Source organism: Semicossyphus pulcher, unplaced genomic scaffold (genome assembly GCF_022749685.1).
Source record: "Semicossyphus pulcher isolate SPU_LCO1_2020_fin unplaced genomic scaffold, fSemPul1.0.p SCAF_16, whole genome shotgun sequence".
Classification (NCBI taxonomy): Eukaryota; Metazoa; Chordata; class Actinopteri; order Labriformes; family Labridae; genus Semicossyphus; species Semicossyphus pulcher.
The window spans coordinates 24,761,370-24,779,935 of NW_027211670.1; the positions used below are offsets into that span (position 1 = coordinate 24,761,370).

At 44.6% G+C, this 18,566-nt stretch overlaps 1 protein-coding gene across 4 annotated transcripts in view; it reads right to left on the minus strand.

Moving 5' to 3' along the window:
• The window catches only part of fmnl1b (formin-like 1b), a 35,032-nt gene extending 17,382 nt beyond the window's left edge, over positions 1–17,650 (minus strand). For 2 of the 4 annotated variants that reach the window (XM_069664094.1, XM_069664092.1), the window contains exons 1-4: positions 16,817–17,649; positions 2,697–2,780; positions 2,072–2,155; positions 761–834 (exon numbers count right to left, since the gene is read on the minus strand). In XM_069664094.1, coding sequence (XP_069520195.1) covers positions 761–834; positions 2,072–2,155; positions 2,697–2,780; positions 16,817–16,975 — 401 coding nt within the window. In that variant the 5' untranslated portion in view covers positions 16,976–17,649. Of the gene's footprint in view, positions 1–760; positions 835–2,071; positions 2,156–2,696; positions 2,781–16,816 lie in introns of all 4 variants that reach the window. The other 2 variants (XM_069664095.1, XM_069664093.1) reach the window with 1 other exon arrangement.
• Positions 17,651–18,566: the final 916 nt, after the last annotated feature.

Sequence of the window (18,566 nt, forward strand, 5' to 3'; positions counted from 1 at the left end):
GAAAATGTCCGCGGTAAGAAACACCATGCACCACTGATGAAGGTAAAACACATACGACTCACACTGTGACCTGAAATAAAACAGTGAGTGCACATAACTAACATTAGTAAATAAACTTTCGTGCTGCGTTTGACTGTCGTTTCTGGTGTGTGGTGTTTCTACGTGGGCGGGGCTTAGCACTCTTCTTACACGCACAGAGCTCAGCGCGGTGGAGGAGAAGTTGCGAGTTGAATATGTGATGATGCTGCACTTGTTGCGTCGCTGCAGGAAAGCTTTAGGATTAAAAACATCTGTGATACAGCCGAGAAACTAAGGATCAGATTGATTTCATTACAGCTCACTTAGATGCTGCTGATTAGCTAAAAAGCGTCCTGATCTGTACCCATAGAAATCTTTGAGATCCAATCAGGACGTCCCTTGTTACAATTTTTGTTTAATGTGTGAAAAGATCATTTGCAGAGACAAAACTAATGTCTGAAAGAAGTATGGGTTTTAATTTATATTGTGAACACATGCAGATAAACATCGTTGTAATTAAAACCTCCATTAAAGTGTAAAATGCTTCGGTTCCACAGCTCTGCTCTCGACTTCAGTGAATATGATACTCGGTGCTGTGCAGCAGAAAGCACTGTCCTAAACTCTGCCAGACTCTGTCGGCTCCACTTTAATTGGTTTGATATAAAATCAGCTTCTGTGCTTTAACAAAGGTTTAAGATCCATGAAGACTTTTTTCTGTGATGTGAATTGAAGTGAGACTCACCCTATATAATTGGTCCTCAGGGAAATCTCCAGCTCTCTGAGGATCTGAGTGGATTCCTGGACACGTCTCTTAAACTGACAGAAACATGAGGGGAAGTAAGAAGGTGAATTAACGCTTAATTATTCAGAAAAAGGTGAAAAACAGATGCAAAAGTGTTGATACGGAGCTTGGACTTGGAAAAACTTTAATATCAGTTTAATAAAGGGAGCGAAGACAAGAAATATTGTTCAGGTTTTTGCCTAAACACATCCAAAGATGGCCGACATGACAGCTCCCTAAAACCTCTCTATCGCCCCCTGCTGACTGGCTGCAGTATAGCTCATAAAGCCCGCCTCCTCAATGTTAACAGATGGGTCATGAGTCAAACTATAAAATCAAAATACACGTCAAATACATTTTAATTAGTTATTTGATGCTATAAAAAGGGGGTGTGACCTCATGATTGACAGCTCTGTGGACAAATGGGGCTCCTGCAGCGTTCTGTTCCCGAGTAGCAGAGTAGAGGAGGAGAGGCGAGAGGAGACGTAACTAACACTAACACTACAGTCAGCGAACTTTCCATCAGCGTGAATATCTGCTTCAGACCGACACAAGAAGCTGTTCTGCTGCAGACTGAGCCCACCTGAGGGCTCCAACACGCCAAGGACACCTGAGGGCTCCAACACGCCAAGGACACCTGAGGGCTCCAACACGCCAAGGACACCTGAGGGCTCCAACACGCCAAGGACACAAGGTGAAGGTGTGTTTTGGAGCAGAGGAAGAGGAAGATGAGCAAGATGGCAGCGCCTGCTCCGGGGGGGTTTGGGCTTTAATTTTGTACAACACGAGGAGATGGAGACGCGTCGGCCATCTTTATTTACAGTCATTGGTTTGTCCCGAAAAAAACATTCCTGCAAATATTTGAGTAAAGTTCAAGGAGGAAGTCAAAATGTCCCCGCCACAAAAAGATAAAGAAATTTATCAGCAACATTTTTTCGGAGGACAAAATTCTTTCCCTTGATTGTTTTTTGTACTTCACCTTTATTTCCTGTGTTGCATTTAAGGGCCGCTTATGATTTATATATATGTTTTAATTTATCTTATTTCACTCTCTCATTTTGGCATTTCATTTCATCATACAGTCAATGTTTTTATCCTCATTTTGTTTTTGTTGTTATTGTTTGTAAATGTGATTGTAATACACTTCTTTGCCTATGAAACGACTTTAAATCGCCTCTGTGTTTAAAACGTGATATAAAAATAGCTCATTCTTTCCCCCACACAGAAACGCATCTTTAACCCGAGGAGTGGGAGGTGAGTTGCTGGTTTTACCTTTCGACTGACGCCTCCATGATCCAGATAACTCTTCAGCTTCTCCAGATACGCTGAAGGAGGATTCTTCACTTGAAACCGCTCCTGCAGACACACACACACACACACACACACAGATCTCTAATTATATTTGATTGCCTTACTGCAGTGAGGAGGAGGGGGGCTTAGAGGGCACAGGGTTTCTCACAGGCAGTTTGATTACACAGCGTCTCTCATGCAAATGGATCTGATCCGAACAAGTTGCAGGAGTTTGTTCGACTTCAGTGCAGCAGTTATTTTCACACTTCACCCATCCCACTGATATCGTCTGATGGATCTGTTCTGGACGGTTTTAAAGGGGAATAAACTGTAACAGCTTTCAGGGAGCAAAGTGAAACAGGTCTACTTCCATTTTCAGATTGTTTCACTGAGGAGACGCTGAGTCATGCTCTGTATGATGGAGCCAGGTGTCCTCTGTCACTCTCTCACCGTGACTCAGTTTGTTATGGATCTACCTGTTGTTACTACGGAGACGTACAATATTAATGAGCTTCCGCGTGTGTGCACATGTGTGTGTGGTGGGATTGGACCCGTGCTTTTAATCTGCTGATATTTCAGACAGGGCAGGATTAGAGAGTAGCCTCACCTGGTCACAGATCAGGTCCCACTTCTTCTCGTTGTCGTACTGACTCAGGATCTTCACCTTGTCTGGAGGAAGGTTCATCGTGCTCTGAGAACAGGAAGAAGGAACAAAGGGACACAAGCTTTGAATTAAAAATGTGTAATGGAAATTTACAGGGAACACTTGAGACTTTTCGAGAGAAAAGCAGCTCGAGGTTTCGTAATATTTTAAACTACTGAATGAAAGAAAAAAGGTCTCCCCCTTTAAGCTTTATATCTGCAACTCTTTCGTTCACCTGGAGAGGAGGATGCAAAATCTTTACAACCAAAACATTACAGATAATTAAAGATATTCGACTATTGTCTCGATCATTCAGCGTTGGTTTTGCCTAATCATCTTGGAGCTGTCTCAGTGTTGCGCGTGGAGTGTTGGCGTTTACATTCAGTGGAGCTAGCCACCGCCATCTAACACCAGAGGCGACTGTGGCTCAGTGGTAGAGTCGGTTGTCTTTCAATCGGAAGGTCGGAGGTTCGATCCCCTTCTACATGTTGAAGTGTCCTTGGACAAGACACTGAACCCCACTGAACTCATGGTGGCATAGCCAATATATAACTAATATATAACTGTGATGAGTGATTGACAGCTGGCATCAGTGTCTGAATGTGTGTGTGACAGGGTGAATGTGACATGAGCAGAGTCCCACGGAGGCTGCTCCATTCATAGCCTGCGTGGACCGTTAAAGCTGAACTGAAATGAGACAGTCAGGTCTACCCTTGCGTCACCAAACGCAGCGCCTGTCGCCTAGCAACAGGTAGCTAGAGGGCTAACTAGCTAGCATAACTAACGTTGCGTAAATTAACCTATTATCTAAATTATCTAGCTAACCTAACACAACTATTTTCTTAAACATGTGTAACACTAGCTATTCGATTAAGTTGAAACCAAAAACGTTTACATTTTAAAGTGTATTTTAAAGTACCATTAAAAGTCCACCTTTTAGTTTGAATTGGCGCACAATCTCGGGATATGGTGGGCCGCGAAGGAACCACCTGATGGATCCTTCACGGCCCGAGAAATGGATGTTAAATTTGTCGGCCGCATCTGAAGGAGCCTTCAAATTAGGACAGTCTTTGACGCGCTTCTGTGACGCAATCGTACAGTCCATCTACCATCATCACTCAGCAGAGCTCGGTGTAATCTATGAGATAACCAGGACACTCTTTGTTTGAACAGTCCGGAAAATTACAAGCTAGCACAAACAGTGATATCTTCAGAAAAGTGTAGTTTGATTTCAGTCTGTGGTGGCTGCTGCACTTTCTACACAAACAGCTGACATACGGTATAATACACTTCACAGCATGTGCAGGAAAACCTCTCGTCCCCTGGTGAGCAGCCATTTCTATTTCTTGTGTCTTCTAAAACCCGCTGACCCAAACAGCTGATCCGACACCGTGCGCTGCATGCGTAGGAATACAGGGCCGTCGTGAGTGAGACATCGTGCAGACAGAGGGAAAGAACTGTCCTTAAATCCATCTTGTTTTAATCTTTTTATTTACCGTCTGTATCTCTTTTTTCCTACCGCTAATTGTTCAGAGCTACCAAAGACATTTTGTTGTAGGCCAGAACAAAAGAAACTGTTCCCAGGCCTTGTTGAAATCTAACCCCTCGTCTGCACCGTGTACTCGTGTATGCAGCCTGACCTTTATTCTCTTTAAAAATGTTTCACAACAAATCCCGCCTGGACACCGACAAACTCTAACGTGATCGTCTAACTGACCAGACTCAGTCCTACAGGGTCCTACATGAAACCTTCTCCTGTAACACATGACCAGTCCGGTCCTGAGTCACTCTGAGTCAGGTCTCTCATGGTCATTATCCGCTGTGTGTTGGTGTCTGTTGTCACAACACAGTAACAAGCATGTTGCTAACGTTGCAGCTCTGCTTCACTCATTACCTTCTCATAAACACAACTAAAGCAGATGCTGCTAATTCAAATAATGTTTGAACACAAGCTGATCTTAAACTTTGATACGAACGCTCGCAAAGCCAATCAGGAGAAAAATAATCTGATGTGGTGAGCGACAAGTTTTCTTCCTCTCAGTTTCTGAGAAGTCCCGATTAAACATCCTCCTCGTGCAGACCTCTACACGTTTCACGCCCGTTAGCGTGCTGCGGCTGTCCTACATAACAACCAGACACATCAGCTGCTCTAGTTATAACACACGCATGAAACTGGGCTAGTCGGCAGGAGACACAGTCAGCTAACTTAAATGCTACGGATCCTCCTCATGTCTTATCTTCAGCTCCTGCTCTGTCTGACTTTAATTTGAGGATCCTTCTGAGGTCATCGAAGAAAGTTGCTCTGCTGGAAGAAAGTCCAGCAGAGGTTACTTGTTGCACGTCCTCAGACCTCAGACATGAGCCCCGTCTGAACCACACCCAAGCAACCTCAAACAGCGCCGCCTGCTGCTCATCAGGCAGGTGAAATAACCACAAGGTGTCGCTGTAATAACTCAGTTAACATAAGTGCAATCATCTATTAGGGTCAGACTTCTGTCATCAATGAATCCCCTTCAGTCTTCTGCATCTGAGCTCCCATGGATTCACTTTAAACACTTTAAATTTCAGTTTTTTTGGTCTATATTTGTGCTGGTTCAGCTCAGGCTGTAGAGGCGGTCAGAGGCCTCGACACAGTGGACGCTATCTCAACTCCTGTCCTCGGCCCTTTGCTTTTTCATCCCTCCCTCTCTTCCCCGTGTTTCCTGGGTCTCTTCAGCTGTCCTATGTAATCAAGGCAAAATGGCCAACAATGAAACAGACATATATAAATTGCAATATTAAGTCATGAAATGCTGGACCGATTGTCCAAAAACTTTGTCAGGGTCTGCCACAGATTTCACTGAGCTTAAGTTGTTAAAGAAATGTTGAGTCTTTGTTTCAATTGTACAAGTTAACATATGTTTTTTTTTATTAAAATAGCAAAAAATGTCTCATGTTAAAAAGGTCTTCACTGAGCGTCATAAGCTTCATCAAGTTCAAGATTTTGTCGAGATTCAGGATCAAGCGGGAACCTCGGGTGTTGAAGAAAGAAGTGCAAAAAACTGCAGTTCCTCGAGTGGCCACTTGAGGCTCCAGAAAACAAGAAATAACATTACAGCAGAAATAAAGGTGTTTACAGCCTGGTACAAAAAACAGTTCTGTTATTAAAAGCTAATTTTATTGTTCAAGATAACTGGACGGGGGGTGGATTTGTTTTATAACACAGCCGTTTTAATTATATTAAGCCTTAAATCAAAGGGGCCGGTTCACTTGATTGACAGGTGGATCCTGCTGGCTGTCTGCTACATCTACACATATATACAAATATGTTTTTTGTTCCTTTACAAAAAGAACACAATTGGAGTATTAACAACCACCTCACCATTCTCCACTTCTTTAGGTAAACAGATATGATTATTTAATGGATCTCTGAGGTGGAAGCTGAGGCTGCACGAACACTAAAACACGTGGAAAGCTTCTGTGACATCATGCCATGCTGAAAACAAGGCCACGGCAGATTCAGAACAGCTCAGTCAATCGATGCTGCTGTGAGTCTGGATGTGAGTCTGATAAATCAGGCTGATGAACGGAGCCGGGGGATCAATACGAGCCGGTTATATTTGGTCTGCTGGGTCACTCGTAAACTGTATGGACTGAGAGAGAAAAACAACAACAGGATTAGTGTCGTGGACAAAAAGTATGTTTAATATATCTCTGTTATTTAAGATCAAGAATAAATAAAAAAGGGACGGCCTTAGTAACAAAAAATATCTTCAAAAGTGACGTTGTGTCATCGGGACTGTGGCCAAGTGACCACACAACCCGTCAATCTTTGTCAGATTACGACTGTAAACAAAAAGTGTTTGAGGACGTTTTAAAGCCTCAATATTTTCATTTGGTTTGTTGACTTCTTGGTTTTTTGGAGCCAGAAGTGACCATATTTGGACGACAGGATGGAGATTCAAAGGAAGCCAGAGGTTAGCAAACCCTATTAGCCAGTTATCGGCTAACACTAGCATTACCTTGGTTGGCAAGATGCAACCGTAATTCCCGGTAACAGCTGACTCCTAAACGTGTCTTTAAGTGCAACTGAACTGTAAACAAAACATTTTTCAGGAGGCAGTCGGAGCAACTTGTCCATCACAGATAGCCCCGCCCTAAATCATGCTCTGCTTTATCGTCTCTAAACTCTAAACTAGACCCGAACTAACTAAATAAACATCACGCTGTGATGAAGAAGACTTAAACTACAGATTGAGACCATGAACTCGTTAGGAAAATGTTTACTGAGGGAATAAATCAGGTGAGAAGTAGGCTGGAGGAGTTTAAATCTAATCAGGTCATCACTTCATTCACTGCTGCATTGTAAAGGAGGATAATATAACTCCATTGTGTTCAGGGCAGCAGGGAGTTTTCTGTGTGCTGTCATGTAAGGCACAAGCTGTGGGGGAACACAGGCTCCAAGTTTCACATTTTAATGAGTTGAATTCTGCAGCTGGTGGCTGTGAGGTCCTCCGTGGATCATTTCATGCTCACTAGAACATGTTAAGTGTGAAAGCATGTGGCTGGAAATTGGCTCTCTCTCCACGAGAACCTGCACAATAAGAGACATTCTAACTTTCTAACTGTGCTGATTTAAGAGGCATCCAAAGGTAGGAAGAGTGACCTTCACAGCGGCTGTTAACATGAACGTTAAGTGGCTAAAAAGGAGCCAGACTTGAGGTTAATTTCAGTCACAAAGCATGAACGTGCAGCAGCTGTAATCCGTGTTTAACAGCGTGTTGAATTTAACAGAATGTGGCTCAAAGTGGCAGCAGGAGGAGAGAGACCGTGTTGTGTTCAGCAGACAGAAGTGGGACATTGTTGTGTCGCTGAATGATGCATGCTGATGCATTCCTGAATTTATAAAACTGCTGACGGTCCCGAAAGGCGGGATCGATGGAATCATCACAGGAACAGGCTGCGTTTGCTGCAGCGGCTGAATAATTACTGTTAAATCTGAGCTGCTCTTCTCTTCTGTGTTCCTGCTGACCAACACAAACTGTGTCTGCTGAGAGGGTGATCTGACTCCTCTATCACATGTGATGATATTAGAAAACATGCAATTAAATGTCAGGATCAATGCATGTAACAGGATATAGCTTCTGTTATGATTTTGTTATGAGTGCTAATTATACTGTGACATAGTTTTTAAAGTCAGGATGTTGAGGAATGGATAATAGGTGACAGGAAGCTTGTAGAAGGATGTAAATGTAAATGTAAATGTTCCGTTTTTAGTCGTACTCTGGCTTTCCTGTTTCCGTATACATAAATTACATGGAAATAAGAATAACTCATACAGGTCTTCGTGTCAGTAACGTGAAATGTATCCATCATTTTACAGCTGTGTATTTTGAGATGATTATCAAAGGGACAAATGGAGTTATTATAACATAAGTTCTGGAACAGGACCACGCCTCGTTAGCTCTTACCTGTGCGCACACATATAAGCTTGTCTAACCTTCTCTCCTGTTTGTCTCAGTTCTCAAAGCCTCAGCAAGTTACGCTGACTTACGTGATGTATTTTTATTTCATGTGCAGGAGCTGGAGCGGGCTGGGAGGTTTTAACGGTTTGCCAGAATAAACAGCGGTGCAGAAAGAGTTCCGGTGTCACGGCATCATTAAGTCCAAATGCAACACAACGCAGAAGCTCATCGGTTACATGTGCAGCATGAGAACTGAGTCTTAAAACTAGTCCTAGACAGTAAAGGTCTCTGCGATCAACAGCGATGGACAATGACCTCGTCAAGTGGTCTGACTCTTAAAGGAGCTGGATGGGGTCAAAAAACAGGGACTTAAAGGGCCAGTTCGCCGATTTTAAACCTCAGTCCTATCATGCTATCATGGGGAGCTAATGCCATTATAGTAGGAAAAAAAAAAGCACTTTGGCTCTGTGTCTTTAGAGGACGCTATCTGCTTCTCCAACGGTCCCTGGAAAACCTCCGCCAGACTACATAAAACGCATCATCTGGCGGAGGCCAGGGAGCTCGCTAAACTACACTTCCTCAATCCAGGACGCCCGCCTCCGATGTCACGTCTTGTTCAGAATCGTCAGGTTTGAAATGTAGACTGCAGACCTGAAGAGTTTTTAGACGATCCACCGGTATATTCTCGTCGTGTTTCAGATTCTGTCCCGCTCTGAGCCGTTGCCTGCAGGGAAACAGTCGTATTTCACTCTAGCTGGGCCGGTTTCTTTAAAGGGAGGGGCGCAATGCACGCTGGGTGTTGTAGGAATGTAGAACGGGCCAAACCACGAGCTCTTTGCTCAACTTTCTCCACAGCTATGGCGCCAATTTCAAATGTGATTGCTTCTATGGATTACAGAGAACACCAGCTTGGACTGACAGGAGCTTTTTCCAGGGGCGAACTGCTCCTTTAAGAACTGGGACGTCCTCGTTCTTTAGGCCATCCAGTGTTTTACAAGAAAAACCAATAAGACTGTGAAGCTGCCACAGAAGAAAAAGTTCCCTCAGTATGCATCAGACATTTCTCTAAATCTGGTCGAAGTGTAATTTGCTGCATCATATCTAAAGAATATGATTCATCTTAACTTCTTCACCTGCTGACAAATGAGTAAACATCCTCTCCTCTCTCCTCTCTCTGTGTCGGTAAATACTGTACAAATCCACAGATGCACATTTACAATTCCACCCACTGCCGCATTCCCAGCTGGGAAATATGCAAAGTGTTATGTAAAACCCTGAAGAGAGAGTGCTTCACGTAAATTTGGCTTTGACTGAATTGTTTAAACGCTGGTTTTAACAGAGTCACGTCCGTGTTCTGTGCTGATTTCTGCTGCTTTTATATTGATCCTTTCAGCTGGAAAACACTGCAGCGACAGCAGACACAACAGGCATCATAACATGAAGAAAGCATCAATAACGCTGCTCATGCTGCATACAAATACTGCATGCATGGTGTGAGATCCCTGCAAACCCCACTCCTCTGAGGGACACTGTCCCTTTGAGCCTCTGCAGAATGAGACCAGTGACAGTCTGCAGCATCCCTCACTTCTACAGCTTCACTCGCAGGCAGCACCGAGCCGGCTGGTTTGTATGCAGACGGAGTTTCTTCTCCACTTAGCACAAAGATTTTCTCTGCAGACTCAGCAGAAGATGGAGACTGGAGGAGGAGGGGGAGGAGGAGGAGGAGGAGGGGGCTGGGGTGTTGGGGGAGATGATCTATATTTGGGGGGATACAAAAGTGATGGAGCAAAAATCACACTGTTAACACCCAGGGGACGTGTGGAGCACAGGGCGGGGAGGAGATGGTTTGAGATGCAGTTCATCTGCTGCAGAATGACGCCTGTTTTTCAGACTAACGCTGTTGCAGCTTCACGTGAAGCAGGAAAAGCTGCAGCTTTGAAACAACACGGACGCTGTTGGCACGTTCAGTCTTTGCAGTGGTCAGCCCACGACCCCGACACATCCTGCACACACACACACACACACACACACACACACACACACACACACACACACACACACACACACACACACACACACACACACACACACACACACACACACACACACACACGCGCTTACAAACACACACACGCGCTTACAAACACATGAATCCTCCCACTGCAACTTAGACTGACTCTGTGCACTGTGCGTGAAAGCATCACATGCAAACATCTTTCTACATGCAAAACAAGTTTCAAACAGGTGTGTCTCAATCAGCATCATCTGTGTTAGATAAGCAGGTATCATCACCAGCTCCACTAACAGAGACACAACACAGTTGGTAACACAAATGTTATCGTGTTATTAAGGTGTTAATGATTTTTACAAGCTGCGATCAGACGCCTATCGAAGCTGAGAGGCGGGGTTACACCTGGACAGGTCACCTGTCAATCACAGGGCTGACACACAGAGACAGACAACCTTTCACGCTCACATTCACACCTACGGGCAATTTTAGAGTCACCAGTGAACCTAACGAGCATGTACCAGGAGGGAACCCACGCATGCATGGGGAGAACATGCAGACTCCACACAGAAAGGCCCACTACGTCTGAACAGGGATTCGAGCCATGAACCTTCTACCTCTGAGGTAACACCACTAATCACTGCACCACCATGCAGCCCGATTAATAACCTATTGAGCCCAAAAAATCAGCTGATTTCAGATCAATGATCTTCTAACAATAACAAACAATAAAAGTTTGGTGCAGGCAGAGAGTGTGTCAGTCAAAGCTCGCAAAATCACAGTAAACAGTAGTGTCGGGAATCACAGGGTAACTCACGTTACGATACGATACAGCAATTTTGCACATTGCGATACATCACGATATCTGATTCACTTCTTATTCAGCCAATTAATTTACGTTCACCCTCATTCATGTCATAAGCGCCTCTCGAGGACACGTGAGGTCGTGACGCGGTGAGTCTAAAGAGCAGGGCAATCTGTTTAGAGCCGTACATTTATAGATTCATTATTGACACGACTCAGGACGACGATATATTTTGTTCCACCCGAAGTAATCAGAGCTTTCCAACAAAATTATACATGCTTTGTTAAATTCTCTCGTATCAGACGGGTACTTGGTGTCAGCCAAAATTCACTACGAGGTTTGGAAAGGGAATCAGGAACACTGCAGCACACGGTGACATTTCTTCATAAAGAAATGGTTTCGGCAGCTCAAAGTGGAAGTCCCTGCACAGAGCCCTGACCTCGTCGACCCCTCCAGCACCTGTGGGGTTAAACTCAGACTGTGAGCCGGACGTCATCACCCAACATCAGTGAATCATGCTCTCGTGTCTGAACCAGAAGGAATCTCTGCAGAGAAAGTTTAAAGTAAAGACTGAAACCAGGAGAGTGTATTTACGAGCACATTATTCCATGTGTCCTCATCCATGTTTTTTTCTATGTAATGTATTCAAACTCCAGAGGACAAATTAATGCAAATAAATGCATATCAGTAATCAAATGACTCATCAGATCTGTAAGGCCTGAATATGATGTCTCACTTATTAATGAAGCACTAAAGGCCTGCTGTCTTTGAAGTTTAGGTTTAATGCAGCTTAAAGGGTCCCCGAGGAGGTTTTACCTCCAAGTTTAATCATATTTTATTTAAAGGGGAATTTGTTCTCTCTTTTTGACCTAAGTTAAGACTTAGTTAGGATGCAGTGGGCAGGAACTGTGCATCACACAGGGACTTATTCAAGTTTCACGCCCTCTGAATTAAACTAATAAACATGAAGAAACCTGGACGAACACTCGCTACAGAAAAGCCCGGAAGCACCTGCTGCCTCTTAGTGTTTATGAGTGGATCAATTAGGAGTTTTATTTTGCATATGGGGGATGGGACAGAATTTACACTACTATGCTGATTGACAGGTGGCGATAACACAGCAAGATATGCAGCCATGTGCCAACGAAAGCAGAGAAGAAGAAGACTGCTCTCCACATGTTTTATGAGGACCTCCAGGATACAAACAAGGATGTTTGGAGAGTAGAAGTGGATGTTAACAGAACAAGAAAACGCCACATGACACCTTTAACAGAAGAACAGAAGAGGCAGTCTGACTCTTCACATGTGAAGTTCTTTCCTGGATATCTGAAGTTGCAGATTTGGGGATTTAAGTTCGTCATTTGAAGGAAAACCGAGCCTATAAACAAGATCAAAGTCTCCCTAACATCACAAACAATTAATTTATTCTGTCATCATGCAAAAAAGAGAGTTAAAGCATCCTGTTAGCTGCAGTAATCCTCTTAAAGTATCCTCCACTTCCTTCCAGAAGGGCTGAATAAAACCTACTAACTGGGAGATAAAATAAGCTTCCTGTACGTTCGGCTTCTTGTTGTGTATAATAACTAGACGTCTCACACTTAGAGAGCATGAACCTCTTTAAAAACTCACATTTCTCCAGCTCATCACTGTAGAAAGCTTTAACAAAAGGTCACATTCTCGCTGTGGCTGCCGAGCTCTGAGGAGGCTTTCACACAGATATAGACACAGTTGCAAAGAGTAAATCACTGCGCTCACTGGAGGACATCGCCGCCTCATGTTACCAAAAGTCTCCTCACACCCCGGTCACCACCTTTTTGAACTGTTCCCCTCTGGCAGGCGCCGCAGGTCGGCCGACACACACCTCCAGATTCAGAGAGTCTTTCCTGGCTCACTAAAGAGAGACAGAGTATCACTCGTTGCTGCTATACCTTGGTTTTATATGTTCATATTATCTTATTGTTTATATTCAGTGTCCTGTGATTTTATCAGCTCAGCGTGAGTTCACGCAGGAAGCCTGTGTCATGAACTCATCGTTCACATCCCTCTCTATCTCTTCCCGCTTCTCTGATCAGCTGATCACAGGCGTTTACGCTTTGAAGTATTAAACCAACCAGATTTAGCCACGACCTTAATCAGCCAATCATCCTGCTGCAGTCACACTTTAAGTCCGTTCTCCTCTCTGCTGCTGCCCTCCTCCAACCCAAAACACCTCCCATCCATTCTTCAGTGTCCAGGCTCAGCTCTTCTGAAGTCCACACAACACACCCTGCATCCATCCTTCCTTCACCACCACCATCTAGACTCCATCAGGGGGAATCCTATCCTGATCTCGACCTCACTACCCATTTCGAAATTCATGAAGACATCAAGATGGCGTCTAAATGTCAAAGACTTTTGACTTCCATCCAGTATCTATACCGCTTATCCTGTTCAGGGTCACGGGGGGGCTGGAGCCAATCCCAGCTGTCATTGGGCGAAAGGCGGGGAACACCCTGGACTGGTCGCCAGTCAATCACAGGGCTGACACACAGAGACAGACAAACTTTTGCACTCACACCCACAATGAGCCTAACGAGCATGTCTGTGGACTGTGGGAGGAAGCCAGAGTACCCGGAGGGAACCCACGCATGCACGGGGAGAACATGCAGACTCCACACAGAAAGGCCCACTACGTCTGAGCCGGGACTCGAACCAGGGGTAGTAAAGAGTCTAAAGTTTCAGACAACCGCACAAGCTGTCTGACATTTATACTTTCTTAAATCTAAGATGTGAAATATGTTCAGGTACGTCCTATCAGGTAGGACTTTACAAACTTAGTTAAAAACATTATTGAAAGGTTGACTAAAAAATTAAAGGTGAATTTGAGGCTCTAACAGACTCAAACATTTCTTAAAGGGGTATTTTAAACGAGCCGTACTCTGAATAGCTGTTAAGCTGTTATAATCCCCTTCGTCTATATTTTCAAAGTGAATCGATTTAAACATTTTCTCTATGTTTAATTTTGACTGCTAACGGCATCTGATCCTGCAGCTTTCATGAGAAAATCTTTATCTTTACCTCTCCGGCACGAATCAGCTCAAGTGCGTCATGGAGATCCTTTAGCTCTTCAGAGGAGGCAGTTATAGTTTCACTTCTGCCCTAACAGGAGAGTTTTATGCTCACACACATCGATTGAACCGCCTGAGCTGAAGGGAGCAGCATTTATCAGCTTTCATTGATCAGCGTTCACCTTGAGGACGGAGGAAGGAGCTTTCTGTTTCTCTAAGTATCCTCACTGACAACAAACCGCCAGCCTGTTTGTGTTCACAGACCAACATGATGTCACATCCTCCTCACCTCACACACTCAGGTGATAATGATCGGAGGAGAACGACCGAAGGAATGCAGCTCATGCAGAAAGTGGTCCGTCCACATGTTGGACATGTCTGCGTCTGTCACCACGAAGGCATGAGATCAGTGTCACAGCTCGTTCTGTTTTAAACAAGAGACAGACAACAGCTCGGGGAGGGAAGTAATGAGGAGAAATCGAGTTACTGTCGAGGAATGCCGATTGTATGACACAGAGACTGAGTCACTGTGGATCTGACTCGTATGGAGTCGTATGGACGACCGGGCCATAAAAAAGTGGATTTTTTTGTCAAGCATGGTTGTTTTTTTCATTTCACAAACCTAAAGCCCCCAAAACAAGAACACCCAGACTGTCCTGCAGGTGACGTGGAATAAAGAGCTCGTAGGCAGGAGGGAAGGCCGGAGATACTTGACATACTTGTCTCTGCACTACGCGTGTTACCGGAGGATACCTCTAGAGGGCGCACCAGAGAGCTCAGGCCGTATGTGCGGGATGTAAACGACAAACATGGCGACACTCGAGGAGGTTACGGTTATGTTCATTCTGAATCCTCAGAGGCCCGGTGACTGACAACATTCTGTATCCAGCTCAGGCGACTGATGACCGACGGAACACACCGTCTGCACTGTCTCTGTCTCTCCAGCATGTTCCTCCGTGCACAGACGTAAAGGTCCCGGACTTGTTTCCATTTAGTTTTGCAGGTTTCCACGTCGACTTCTAAAACAGAACTTATCTGTCTGCAGCTGTTTGACAGGCATGTTTGTCTCTGTGCAGTGGCAACGACACATCGGACAGATGTGGATCACTGTGGACTCGGTCTATCAGCTCGTCTTCAGAACTTTCTGCCATCGTTGTCCCTGCGGCTGTGTCGACCCTGTCACATCCCCTCTGCCTCGACACTGCCTCCACTGTTCATGTGCATACCGCATCTTGCGTCGGCGTAGAGTTAATTCTTGAGGACGTGCACAGCCGACGCTTCAAACAGACGCAGGGAATGCGTGGCAGCCATCATCACACACAAACACATAGTCGAAAGCAAGTATACCTCCGGCTTAAGGGTGAACAGAACGGCCAAACACAAGGAGCTCAGGTTGTGTAAACCAAAGCTTTTTTATGTAACGTACTTCACTTAAATCACCTACATAGGTAAGTGACGTGGGTTACATAACTCACATAGTTCTAATCTTTTCATAATACAAACCAAGAAGCTGTTTCACAAGCACATTTTCAGCGTGTTTCTCTGGTACAGCTGTGCTTGGTTCTCTCTCATGGTCATATGTGTCGTTTCAGAAAAAGAGAGTCCCATATGAAGATTTGGAGAATGACCATAAATGTTGCTTTGGGAGTTATTGGTATAAGACTGCAGGTACAACCACAGCAGAGATTGTTAAACATATCATTTCAAAATGACAGCCATCAATGTGAGATGAGAGCCTCCAATCCTCTGTCTTCAAGCTGACACCAGACGTCACCACCTGCCCACAGAGACGAGTTCTCAGTCCGACTTCGCAGCAACAGTCAGATCGGACACGAGACCGCTCTGTCCAGGAACCAGGGACTCTTCTAAAGTAGTTGATTCATTTTAGATTAACTTTACTGATCCCATGATGCAGGGACACTGAAGTGTTAAAGCAGCGGAAGTTAAAGAAGAAGAAGAAGAAGAAGAAGAAGAAGAAGAAGACCAAACATGAATATAAACAAAGCAGGTTTCAAACTTTAAAGAAATCCACTTTGGAAATGTCAAGGATGTCCCTCAAAGATACACAGAACGTGTCTCAGTGAAAGACAGACTGTAAACATAACAACACACAGAGTACCTTTCAGACCAAATGAAGCGGGGAAAGTAGAAACGTTTCGGGCCTGTTGCAGTTCATCTCAAACGTTTTGGATGAAGTTGAGTTCAGGACTCTTCGCAGGTTATTCCACATCAAACTGGGAAAACCAGTTCATTCATGGAAATGCTTTGGTGCATGGGAAGTTTTTTAAACAGCGAAGGATCAAACCAAAAGCACAATGTGTATTATTAAGATTTATCCTTATTGGCAGTGAGGGGGGCAGACCGAATGAACCCAAAGCGTGCTACTCGGGGTGTCCATAAAAAGTAAAACTCTTATGAACGTTTATCTTCTAACGAGTAGTTCTTCATAAGCAGAGTGTTCCCAGCTGATTCTAAAGTAATGATGAAGAAGTAAAGATTAGTTGCACCTCTGATTAAAACGTAAACAGGTCTGACTCCCCCCATCACTCCTCCTGCAGCAGACCGTGCACTGAGCCTAAAGCTGCAGTAAGCTCCAGCATAAAGGACCTCTTATGTATCTTTCCACAGTGGCATTGTGTACCTGGCACTGCGATAAGCTTGTCCTGAGGACGTGCACATTTCCAACATATTCCACATTCTTTGTTTCTCTGCTCTGTTTGCCCTGTGCTCTTTTCTATTATGTGAAAGTTGACCTGCTGCACAAAGTGACACCTACTCACCAGCACGGCGCTGAAGCGCTGCTCCAGCTCTTCCTCAGGTGGCATCGGGAGTTTCAGCCCCACCGTTTGTTTCTGGGGGCCTGTGGAGCCAGGAGGGGCCGACGCCGTCTTGCTGTCCTTCCCCTGAGGTACCTCCATGCTTCCTGCTGCGTTTCCCATGATTGTGTATCCGATAGATCCAACACAACAAAAAACAACCCTGCTGCTGAAACCCCCACTCCTCTAAAACAGCTCTAAAAGGTCAATAATTAATCAAGTAATTTGTTTCTAGTTATTCAAAGTTAAGTTTGAGGCTCTGTGAGGCAGCGGCCCGTGACCTTTCGTTATTTCCATGACCCCTGTCTCTTGATTCATGCTGAAGAAGCGCTCACTGCTCATCCATGCTCTCAAATGAGGAGAAAGCAGCGGGATGAAATCCGGCCTGCCTCTGAACGAGCTCCTGATGCATTATGAAACCCTAGAAAGAGGGAAGGGGATATCCTGAGAGTGACAGACAGAGTGACAGCTGAACCAGTGAAAGAGAAAAGGGGAGGAGATAGAGTTCAGAGGCTGTCGCTGCGCACACAGGATCAGGCTGCCATAAGAGAAATAAAGACAAGCGGACAAACAAATGAAAGGTATCACTTGTGTTTTTCCCTCTGCACAGGTGGAGACAAAACTCTGGAGGAAACTACTCCAAAAGCTGCAGCAGCCTCAGGTAGAGGGAGTTTTCTGGGCTTGCAGGTGGTCTGTGGAGGTCCTCCATCTGCTGCCGGATGCTGCGAGTCTCCGGGCCTTTGATCTCCACGTCCAGAGGAACAGAGAGGAAACGAGGGAGAGGCAGGGATCCAGCAGGCAGCCACTCTGACTATCCGAAACAGGGACAGAGAGAAGCAGAAGGCAGCAGAGGCATGAGCTCCGACAGCAGACAGCGCAGACAGATCCCTGGGTCCTAAAGCCTCCGTGTACAGGAAGCACGTAGCTCTTCAACCGTCTACAGAAAGCTGTAGTGTCGGATTTCTGACACAGACTGAGCTGGATGTTCAGGATGAGTTTTAAGTTTGAAATGTCTTTCTGACACTAAACACCAAAACCAACAATAAATTGATCCTAAAAACAAGTATTCGGATGTATTTTCTTCCTCTGTTGCCCCAAAAACTGTTGAAAACACACAACGAGCCGCTCTGTTGCACTCTTTTACATGTTCCCTCATTAATACGACTCATTAGAGAAGCACATTTTCTGTAGTTTAAGTTACATTTGAGGGAAACTATGGCAATCAGAGGTTTTAGAGATCTTCACGAGGACCTAATACGCTTGAGTTCTGCAAACAGGGTAAGTTAGTGTGTGTTAGTGTGTGTAGAAATAAGTAGAACTACGCTACAAATAAAGACATAACTCAATTTATTGATATTTAAATACCACAACATTCTCTGGTTTTCACACACCTGATTTGTCGGTTTGCTGCTGTCACCTCTAATTATTGTTTTTCACTGTCTTGAGTTTCTTTTGCTGAAGGCAGATTGCTTCTCCAGGAGGTACAGGTGTCATTATGTGACATTCCCATGCTTGTTTTTCTCACTTTACACTGCTAGCATTTTGTGTTCTTCTATTCAGAACCAGCCTCCTGACTTCTTTAACACAATAAAACGAATCGATCCAGGCAGCAGGAGGCCGACAAGTCCGATGTTCTGTGAGGATAAATTGCTGTTTTTGTCAATGGAGTCTGGTGGCTTTGAACAGCGCAGCTTCTGCTTCTTTCTCTGTAGGG